Here is an 11,406-nt window from a genome sequence, read left to right as displayed (position 1 = left end):
TCCAACACATGATTAGAATATGGGCCTGGTTTCTGTCTTTCTCTACAAAGCCATTCGTCTGTCTCTTCTGTATGTAATGTTGCTACCACAATTTGACTTATTTATACTATATAGCACAAGGCCTAGCTAGAGACTACTGAGCCGGCCTTATTACCCTTATAACTTTAATAATAATAATAATAATAATAATAATAATAATACATTTAACTCTCTCCTTTAATAAATGAATTCATTATTAGTTCCACCTAATCTCTATTATATATTTTGCACCAAAGAAGTTGATCACAAGAGCACATACATCATCACTTACTCTTGTGGATCGATATGATGGATGAAGAAGCAGCACCAAAGAGAATGGAAGAAGGACTCGGAAATTCAACAATGGATAAGAAGCAGGAAGAGGTAGTTAAGAACGATATTAATGATTCTACAACTGAGCATGGCAAAGAGAGAATAATAATGGAAGTCATTGGTGTTAAGCAGAAAACAAAGCGGGTTGCAACACTTGATGCATTTAGGGGTCTCACCATAGTGGTTAGTACTAATTAATATATAGTCAACAAGCTAAGTGTGTGACGGGTGGTTTAATTTGAAGTAATTAATAATTAACTTGCTGTATTAATTATTTTTTTTATAGTTAATTAATTTGACAATAATATGTATATAGTTGATGATACTGGTAGACGATGCTGGTGGAGCTTATCCTCGGATTGATCACTCTCCATGGGATGGATGTACTTTGGCGGATTTCGTTATGCCTTTTTTTCTTTTCATTGTTGGGGTTGCCATTGCCCTTGCACTCAAAGTAATTTTACTAATTCATCACTCTCTTGTCTTTTCCCGTCTTATAAAGTTTTCTAATCTATTTTGAAGTTTTATCTTCTTCTTAATGTTTGGACTATTTTTTTCTCATATTTTATTCGTCCTATTTTTTGTTTTTAACTATCTTAAACGTGAAGAATAAAATTAAAATATTTAAAGTAAAAATATAACATTTAAAATATTAATTTATTCACATAAGACTTTGATTATGATAATGCAGAGAATCCCCAAGATAAGGTATGCAGTAAAGAAGATACTCCTTAGGACGTTGAAGCTTCTTTTCTGGGGCATACTTTTGCAAGGTAAATCGTACATATATAAGAACTCCTCAATAATCTCTAAAAACTTTCGTTTTAACGTCTATTCTAGTTAATAATATAAACATAATTTATATATATAGTGGAAATAAATAAATATATATAAATATTCAGAAATGTTTACTTCTTTTTACGATACATATTTTTATGTTTATAAATATTTAGGATATAATATATACACAAATATAAATAAATTTTGGTACAGTTATGAATTTGTTTTATGACATAGGTGGATACTCTCATGCGCCCGACGACCTTGTATATGGAGTAAACATGAAATTTATCAGATGGTGTGGCATTCTCCAGGTATTATGACCAATTAAATTAACAGAAATCCATGTTTCATAATTGAAAAAGTGAAGAAATTAAATAAAATTAAAAGAAAAATCTAACACAGTGTGTGTGTTTTTGCAGAGAATAGCTCTTGTATACTGTATTGTAGCTTTAATAGAAACCTTCACCACGAAGCTTAGACCCACTACCTTCACTCTTGGACATCTATCCATTTTTACTGCCTACAAATGGCAATGGTGACAAATTAAAGACCATCTACAACACATATATATTGAATTATAGTTATTAGTTTAAGTATCTAAATTGGTCCTTACAAAATTTTCTGTTGGACATTTCTATTATTCTAAAAGTTTTTGAGAATTATTATTATCAATTAGTTTTTTTGTTGTTTTATAATGAGCTAGTTTATCTTATCATAACAAAAATACATACATATTAACATTTTAATTGAAAGTGACAAAGTGACTAAATCTGTGTTACAAGAATAATTTTCAAAGACTTTAAAATAATAAAAATTAATTGAAAAAAATGCTTGATCTAAAATTCGTAAAGGATTCATCTAAATATTATTACTTTTACGTTATTTATCTTCAAAGATGTTGATTAATTTCATTGGTATAATAATGGCAGGTTTGGTGGCTTGGTGGCATTCCTTATATACATGATTACAACCTACACACTCTACGTTTCAGATTGGAGTTTCGTGGATCATATTGATGATGACAAACCACTCAAGAAATATAAAGTACATATTTGCATACATGACCTCGATCTCTAACTTAATTATTATATATTTTCTCCAATTTAATTAGCTTAATTTGTTAATTACTAGGTGATATGTGGAATGAGAGGACACCTAGGTCCTGCATGTAACGCTGTTGGCTATATTGATAGACATGTTTGGGGGGTCAACCATCTCTACTCTCAACCTGTTTGGAGACGCTTGAAGGTCACTACTCTACTACTTTTTTCAATATATAATTAAATAAGAAAAACTCTTGAAGGCAGGAAATTTTAGTATTTTTAATCGACCATTGATTATCATAAATATTAAATTATTTTAAATAAAAAAATTTATTAATTTATATATACAAATTTTAAAAAATATAAATACAAATTATATTAATTTATATGTGTAAATTTTAGTTAATATAAATGTAAATTATATACTTTTTACGTGAAAAATATTTGTTAATATAGATACAATACAAATTATTCACTAAATATTAGCTAAAAATAATAATATTTATTAGACATATAATATTATTATCATTAAATAATGTTTGACTCACTCTAAATACACGTGTAATCTTGATAAAATTTGTGCGACTTTAAGTAATTTTTATCTTCTTTAAATATTTAGTTAGTTATGTTATTTTCTTCTGTTATTATTTAGAATGTAAAATTTAATTTAAATATTTTGATCAACAAAAATATTATTTATGCATTAAAATTAATCACTAAAATTAGTTATAATGTATTTTGGTGTATATCTAAAATAGTTATTTTAGCAATCCAACATTAAGAACCAAACGATTGGTGGTAAAGTTAATAGAAAGCAAAGATTAAAAGAAAAATTATGATCGGTGATTAAATTTGGAATTGCACACAATTTGAATATATAACAGCCATGCACACTGAGTTCTCCAGACACAGGTCCATTTCGCGAAGATGCTCCAAGTTGGTGTCACGCTCCATTTGAGCCCGAGGGTTTATTGAGGTTTATTTTTATATTGTGTTATATATTTCTACTAAGAGTTTAAATTTTTTTCATAAGTGGTTTTATGATATATTCTACTTTTTTATTCATCTATATAATTGAGTGAACTATCAACTCGATTCTTGTCTATTTCTTAAAATGATAATATAATCTTTTATAATAAAAATGATCCACTTCGATTCTCTATCTTTTATTTTTGTGACACAACATAGTCTTTGTGGGTGTTTTTCCATCAACTTTTAATAGAAAATGCTGACGTATTAAGTTTAGAAATAGACAGAAGTCTAATTTTCTCTAAATTCAAATTGGTTAGGAATTTATTTGTCTTTATCCTTTAAACAATATCTTTTTTAAATTAATTTTTATTATTATATTAATATTTGTTACACTTTAGTTAGCCATTATTCCTTGTACATAATAAATACGGCTAGATAATTATTTTCCTTTTTAAGTGTTGATGCTTTCAAATCTCATACGCATATGTAAATACAAATCAAATATATGCGTACAATTATCAGGGATTTAGTTTTTCTTTCAAAAAAAACTAATTCTTCATTAGTCAGAGAATACCCGCACAAATAATTATTTTATGTTTTATTTCATTTAGTATTAGTAGCCTACTTATAGTGTATTTTAGTGCAAAGATATCAAATAGAATTATTATTTTAGTTTAAAGAGATAAAAAATTAAATTTGTTATTAGTCAAAAAAAGTTTACTATATATCAAATATTGTGTTCATTAGTTTTCACTTAATAGAATTATTAATTTAGTTTAAAGAGATAAAAAATTAAATTTGTTATAAGTCAAAAAAAATTACTATATATCAAATATTGTGTTTATTAGTTTTTACTTTATTGTGAAAATTAGCTAGATCATAATACTAATAGTATATTATAGGATTATTATTATTAATGTATTAACTGAATTTTAATGTTTATTATTTATATATTAAAAATTATTTATTTGGTTTTATAATACATGATACTTTTAAATTTGAATAATTTATTAATTAGTTTGTATTTATTTATTAAAATAAATTTAAATAATTTATTAATTAGTTTATACTTATTATACTATATATTTAATAATTTACTGAAAAGAGAATATTAATATAATGAATAAAATTTTTTTAAAAAAGATATTGTGTAAATAATAGGAATAAATAAACCCTTAACCAATTTGAATTTAGAGACAGTTAGGTCCTGTTCATTTTTGAACCTAACACGTCAGCATTTTCTGTTTAAAGTTGACGGAGAAACACCCACAAAAATCACATTGTATTATGAAAGTAAAAAATAGAAATCGAAACAAATTATTTTTATTATGAGAAGTCGCGTTATCATTCTGAGAAATTGATAAGATTCGGATGGCTAGTTCACTCTATATAAAGCTTTTTTTCTATTTTAATAACATTTTTAATATTTGATTGAATTAGTTCCATATCTGCTGTCATGTCTGGCACCATTGGTATCCATTATGGACACGTCTTGATCAACTTCAAGGTTACAAAATTCTACCTTAAATTCTGCTATATATGTAAATTCAATTAATTGAACAAAGGCCTCTATATACTATTGTGAAAAAATATTACAGGGTCATCGGGAGAGGCTTAAGCAATGGGTCTCAATGGGCTTTGTTTTACTCATTATAGCTATCATCCTTCACTTCACTAATGGTAATAAACAGCTTGTGCAATATGCACCATATATAAAGGAAATAGGTTTTGTTTCGCTAAATTTTTAAATTAGGTTCTTATTTTTTTTATTGAATTTTTATATCATATTAGATTTTATAATTAAGTTCTTGTCGTGACAAAAATTTAGAATTAACAAAATATTCACTTGACTGAATATTTTTTATAATTTAATAAAATATTCTGTTAATTTTAATATTTTTATCACGATAACAATTCAGTTATAAAGTCTGATATGGTATAGAAACTTAATTAAAAAATATATAGAAACATAATTAAAAATTTAATAAAATTATAAGAATTAACAGAATAATTAAATTTTTTTTATTCTATGATTATTTCATATTTTTATACGTGACTAATGTCTGGTGTTGGTAAATATTGATTGATATTATATAATTGTGCGAAATTAAACCGAATTAAACTCAACTAAGAAAGGATTTTAATCTCCATCTAAATTATAACGAAATGCAGCTATTCCAATTAACAAGCAACTGTACAGCTTCAGCTATGTTTGTTTCACAGCTGGTGCTGCTGGAATTGTTTTCTCTGGGCTCTACATAGTGGTGACTAATTAATTATGTTCTCATTAATTTATTATTTCAACTTGTGATTCTATTCCTTAAAATTAACACTACTTGGTGATGATGAAACAGATCGACGTTTGGGGAATTCGTACTCCATTCTTGTTCTTGGAGTGGATAGGAATGAATGCAATGCTTGTGTTTGTGATGGCAGCTCAGGGAATATTTGCGGCATTTGTAAATGGCTGGTATTACGAGGACCCACATAACTCGCTTGTAAGAACCACACCACCCCTTATATGTGCGCATATATTTAGGAAAAATATTAGGGTCCATCACTCCATTGGTTTGATGATTTTCATTTTTTTTTATTTTAAATCAAATTAGGAAGTAAAATAATGTTTGGTGGTAATATTAAAACTGTTGTCATTAAAAATGCTTTTTGAAAATAACGCACAAACATAAAACATTAAAATACAATTTTTTACAAAATACGACACTATTGAACTAGTAGTGCGGTTTTGATCAACTTTTAAGGAAAAACAATTCAACCCAAATTAAAGTATATGATTTGCATGGTTGCGGTTTAAATTAGATTAGTTTATTAAATTTCTATAAAGCAAAATTTTAAAATTTTATTATTAAGTTACAGAAGTAATTTTTTGTTGGTAAAATAAATAGATGAATAAATTTTGTTTTGCATTTACAGATTATATTGAATTGATTTAATAAATAAATTTAAAAGTCGATACAATTATACAATTTATCAAATATAAAATAATATAATCAAATCTAAATTAATGTAATTTGATCAATTTAAATTGATTTAAATTTAAACACTCCTAATAAAACGACGGGATTCGAATTTGTATTACAACAACAATAATTTTTGTCTGATTGTCTTGCATAAAAGAGTGCTTTACTACTCCTATCAATTTTCATATACCACAAGAGGTTGTTCCATCTATCTTTGTTATGATTTTTTTTTTTTCAAACTCTTTTGTGCTTATAACCTCTTATGCTATAAAATAAAGTATTCAATGTTAATTATTATTCATCCATTTACAAAATAATATCATTTCATAATTTTAATGTTAACTATTATTGTTATTCATTTGTTATTTTTTTTCTTTCAGATTTAATTATGTAAATAACATAATAAAATAACATTATATATGTAAATAAATTTTCGCGATTCATCCGAAAATCAAGAAGAAAAGACAGGGAGTATTTTAAAGAGGACCGGGTTAGACTGTCAAACCAAAGCAACACGTTCCCAAATATCCATACATGGCTCCATTTGTAGTAGTGAATCTAGTGGTCGGCAGGAACGCCACACCAAAGTCAAAGTCCAAAGCGAAGAAAGACGCCAAGATACTTGCCATTACAGCCGTGAAAAAGGCCTTCCCCTATAAAGCTTCTCGAAAATATCATTTGGCCTTGGAGATCGGTGGTGTGACAACCTCCCAAAGGACCCACCAATGGTAGTTACGGTGAGAATTAAGACGGGTTTAGTCAAGCGAATCTTAATTGAAATAGAGGTAGACTCGAACATCATGTTTCAAAACGTGTTCAATGCTTTGGGATTAAATAAAACGACCTCAAGGACCACTGCCACAGAGTCGTGGGATTAGGCGATAACTACATCAAACCAGACGGCTCCATCGCCCTGTCGATCTGCATCGATTCCGGGGCAAGTAACAAGTCCGCCATGGCCAAGTTGGCAGTCCTTAAGGATTCCACGGCTTACAACATCATTCTTGGGAGGAGAACCATCAAACACCTACTAGTGGTGATTTGCACGAAATTCCGAACAATGAAGTTTGTGGCAGACGATGGGTTGGTAGGGACGATATGAGGGGATCCAAAAATGGTCGTCGCTTGCGATAATGCCAATTTGTCCCTATAAAGGAGGTCCAAGGAAGCAGTCGGCATGTTCTTGGCAGACCTGGACGCAAGAATCGATGAGCACCCGAGGTTCGAGCCCCAGGTTGACCTCGAAAAATTCCAGGTAGGGAGGACAGAGGATAAATTCACATTTGTGAACCGTAACCTACCCTACGAGCTGAAAGGACCTCTGATCAAAGCCATCCGAGCTAACGGAGACCTTTTCGCATGGAGCCTAGCCGATATGCCAGGAATAGACCCGAAATTCATGTCCCACCGATTGGCCATAAAGTTGAAGGCAAAGTCTTTCACATAGAGGAAGAGGAAGATGTCCTCAGAAAGAGCAAACAAGGTGGCCAAGCAGACGGATAGCTTGTTGGAAGCCGGGTTCATTAGGGAATTAGACTATTCCACGTGGCTTTCAAATGTGGTTCTTGTGAAGAAGGTGAACAGGAAGTGGAGAATGTGTGTGGACTACTCGGACCTTAACAAAGCCTGTCCAATGGACTCATTCTCCCTCCCCAACATAGATGCCTTGGTGGATGCGATGGCGGGATATAAGTTCTTGAGTTTAATGGATGCATACTCAGGATACAATCAGATCCCGATGCACCGACCTGATAAGGAGAAAACGATGTTCATAACGCTATGGGGAACATATTGTTACAAAGTCATGTCACTCGACCTAAAAAATACAAGGGCAACTTATCAAAGCCCGGTGAATAAGGTCTTTAAGGACCACATAGGCAGGTCAGTAGAAGTTTATGTCAATGACATACTGGTCAAGACGGCAGAGCCGGACATCCTAATAGCCGACTTGCAGGTCATCTTCAACTCCCTCCGAAAACACAACATGAGGCTAAATCCCCTTAAATGTGCTTTCGCCATGGAATCAGGGAAGTTCCTGGGGTTCATAATCACCCAAAGGGGAGTAGAGGATAACCTGGATAAATGCAAAGCCATGCTTTGCTTGGCAAGACCCAAGTGTGTGAAAGATGTACAAAGGCTAGCGGGGAGGCTGATGGCTCTATCCCGTCTCCTCGGCTCATCGACAGCCAATGTGCTGCCTTTCTTTAACCTGATGATAAAGGGGATGTCCTTCGAGTGGGACCATCTTATGAAAAGCCTTCGACCACTTCAAGAGGATTTTGTCGGAACCACCAGTACTCAAAAAGCTAAGAGAAGGAGAACCTTTGTACCTGTACCTCGCTGTGACAGAAGAAGCTTTGACTACAGCTTTAATGCAAGAGGAAGGCAAACAAAAACCAGCCGTATACTTCATAAGTAAGGTGTTCCAGGGGGTGGGGCTAAGGTACCTAAGGCTAGAAAAAGTGGATTTCGCTTTGTTAGTTTCTTCCTAGAGGCTAAGGCAATATTTTCAGGGACACCGATTACAGTAAGAATAGACCAAGCGATCAAGCAGATATTGTAGAAACCCGACCTAGCGGGGAGAATGACGGCTTGGGCAGTGGAGCTATCCCATTATGACATCCAGTACGAGCCCCGTCACGCTATCAAAGGCAAAGCAATGGTCGACTTCTTGGTGGAGATAGTCGGTGATCCACCAGAGGCCCCGAACACACGGTGGAAGCTCTATGTTGACGGAGCATCCAACTAAGCATTTGGTGGAGCTGGGATAATATTAGAGAACTTAGAGGAGATAACTTACGAGCAGTTCATCAAGTTTGAGTTCTCGGTCTCGAATAACCAAACAGAGTATGAAGCCATAATTGGGAGGCTTAATACTAGCAAAGAGGTCGCAGTAGCAAGACTCGAAATCAATAGCGAATCCCAGGTAGTAGCAACCCAAGTGAATGGAACGTACCAAATTCGAGACCGCCTATTGCATAAGTACCTAGATAAAACTAAACAGTTATGTAGGAGTTCTGAAGAGGTGGTTGTTCAGCATGTTCCCCATCAGGTTTGGGGATTTCGGCTTCAGATCGGGGGAGTCAGAGGCATCGTAGTCCCCATCAGGGAAGAAATGAGTCATCAAACGACCAAGGAAAGTGTTCCCAGCAACCATCCCAACTACAAAAGAAAAAGAAAGCCAAGTTATGAAGTTGTCAATAAAGTTGTAATATATAAATTAGAAAAATAGAAGAATAATAGCAGGTAGAATGCCCTACTTACCTACATAATCTCGACTGGCTTCCCGGTCACTCATTAGGAGATAAAAATTAAGGGGGTTAGAGCCGAATATCACCAGCAGAATGTCGACGATTTGCTAGTTCTGCCAACCTAAACCCTTATAGGTCACCTTAATCATATAATTGGAGCCAGCACCAAAGCTCCAGTAAGTCGAAATGCGCCTTTTTCCTTCAAGGGTGACGACCTTGAGCCGGTCTCACCTTGAAGAAGGTTTTTCTAAAGCCGTGGAAGGAATCTTCGAAGAGGCCGAAGATCCTTCGGTTCTACAGGCCCAGAAGGACAGGTATCCTTTCTTGTGTTTACCTTCTTGAAAAAGATTTGTGAGAAGAAAGAAGACGAGAAAAACTTCTACAGTGCCCGGGAGTTCTAAATAGTCACAAACCATCTCAAAACACCAGATAACAGCCCAATTGTTCGAGTGGAGTTGAGAAGGAGTAAAATCACATCTATTCAAGAGAGCTAGAATAAATGGGGAAAAGGGAATCCAGACACCCAAAGTGGTGAACATAGATTTGTACACCCACTTCCAGACAGGGATGCAAGGAGCATCAAGGTTGAGTTGGCAAATTTGTTCTCGTGGACCTAGGACCAAGAGTTCGTAGTTCACCTCCTCGAGACCACCTCCAAATAGTGCTCCCAAATCACAGAGCTCTTGCACTCCTCCGCGATTACCTTAGAATCGGTACTTGTGACATCGGTCGTACACCACGCGTAACGGTTCACGAGAGGACACATCGCCATACCTACGGTGGGGGCACCGCTTAATTTAAGTCATAAGGTTGGAGGCAGGTCCTAAGTCAAACCATTCTAGCCTAAAGCCACCATATTCTATCCTAAAGCCACCATGTTCTGGCCTAAAACCACCATAGCCTAAAACATGATAGGGACGCCTATGGTACCCCTTAAGAACTACTTAACAAATACCAGAGCAAGAAGCTATACCAGTAAAAGGAGATATAGCAACAATGAAAAAATAGAGACAAAATAGGCACGAAAGATAGTCACTTACCAGTATTTGTGATGAAGGAAGACACTGGAAGCAGAAAATGGCAAGTTCCCTACTTTGGCAGGGCAAAAATCCCCAAGCAAAGCCAAAGGTAGCAGTCGTGGTAGGAAGGAAAAGGAACGATGAAAATGGTGGTGGCAGTTATAAGAAAATAAGAGAAAAAGAAATGATAAAATGGAATAGGGGTTGGTAATTGTAACTGAAGAAGGAGAAGCGCGAAAAGTCAAGGGTAGAATAGACCTTTCTGTGCACTTTCAAATAACTCTTAAAAGGAATTTAATGCTCTGAGCACAATGATCGAGCAACGCTCTCGAAATGGGTGTTGGGGAAACCTTCACACGCGAGGAAGCCTTCAGAAGTCCATGTTCATGACGGCTGACCCACACTGAGTAGAGACTGTTGTCCCGGGAACCCGGGTAGACAAATGCGCCAGTCGTGTATATCACGTTTTGACGCATTGGCAGCACTGTTTTAGCCTAACCCAACACAACCCAAACACGACCTAACAAATGGACGTTCGTCCCATTCCGTATGGGCAGGCGTCCACCACGTGACACAAGTTCCCTTTAGAAGAGACTCAATAGCTAGCCAAAGTTGGAAAAGGAGTTAGTCCCTAAGGAAGTGGGAGGCCCACCTAGATGAATGAGGATAAGGGAGAGGGACCTACCCCTCTCCCCAGATACATCACTGTTACCCTAGAAGTAGCCGCCTCATTGTACGAACATTAACTGAGGTATCGGAGTGTCCTTACAGGTGGCTCCACCTGCCGATCAACCGACGACTTGCTGGCGAAGCCTTTCCCTCCATAATCAGTACCTAGGCCTCGATCCATCATTCTACACACCCAGGTCCCAACTGAACAAGCAACCGAATACTATATAAATACGAAAATTTATCGAGTAACAAAATTTATCTTTTTAAAATTTAATAAAATTTAATTGTTTATTATATTTTTGAAATCCAACCAATTTATAAAAAAAATTGTTGATTA

General features: G+C 34.1%; 1 protein-coding gene across 2 annotated transcripts in view; it reads left to right on the top strand.

Moving 5' to 3' along the window:
* Positions 1 to 306: 306 nt before the first annotated feature.
* Positions 307 to 11,406, top strand: part of LOC107493605 (uncharacterized) — an 11,892-nt gene continuing 792 nt past the window's right edge. The window contains exons 1-13 of one of the 2 annotated variants that reach the window (XM_052251340.1): positions 311 to 402; positions 484 to 534; positions 668 to 805; positions 1,043 to 1,124; positions 1,369 to 1,445; positions 1,554 to 1,669; positions 2,064 to 2,178; positions 2,266 to 2,382; positions 3,062 to 3,153; positions 4,590 to 4,656; positions 4,748 to 4,829; positions 5,322 to 5,413; positions 5,504 to 5,647. In XM_052251340.1, coding sequence (XP_052107300.1) covers positions 325 to 402; positions 484 to 534; positions 668 to 805; positions 1,043 to 1,124; positions 1,369 to 1,445; positions 1,554 to 1,669; positions 2,064 to 2,178; positions 2,266 to 2,382; positions 3,062 to 3,153; positions 4,590 to 4,656; positions 4,748 to 4,829; positions 5,322 to 5,413; positions 5,504 to 5,647 — 1,251 coding nt within the window. In that variant the 5' untranslated portion in view covers positions 311 to 324. Of the gene's footprint in view, positions 535 to 667; positions 806 to 1,042; positions 1,125 to 1,368; positions 1,446 to 1,553; positions 1,670 to 2,063; positions 2,179 to 2,265; positions 2,383 to 3,061; positions 3,154 to 4,589; positions 4,657 to 4,747; positions 4,830 to 5,321; positions 5,414 to 5,503; positions 5,648 to 11,406 lie in introns of both variants that reach the window. The other variant, XM_021126005.2, reaches the window with a different exon arrangement.

This window comes from Arachis duranensis, chromosome 6, assembly GCF_000817695.3.
Source record: "Arachis duranensis cultivar V14167 chromosome 6, aradu.V14167.gnm2.J7QH, whole genome shotgun sequence".
Classification (NCBI taxonomy): Eukaryota; Viridiplantae; Streptophyta; class Magnoliopsida; order Fabales; family Fabaceae; genus Arachis; species Arachis duranensis.
The sequence above is the reverse complement of the archived record's forward strand: the minus strand, read 5'-3'. Positions and strand labels throughout refer to the sequence as shown.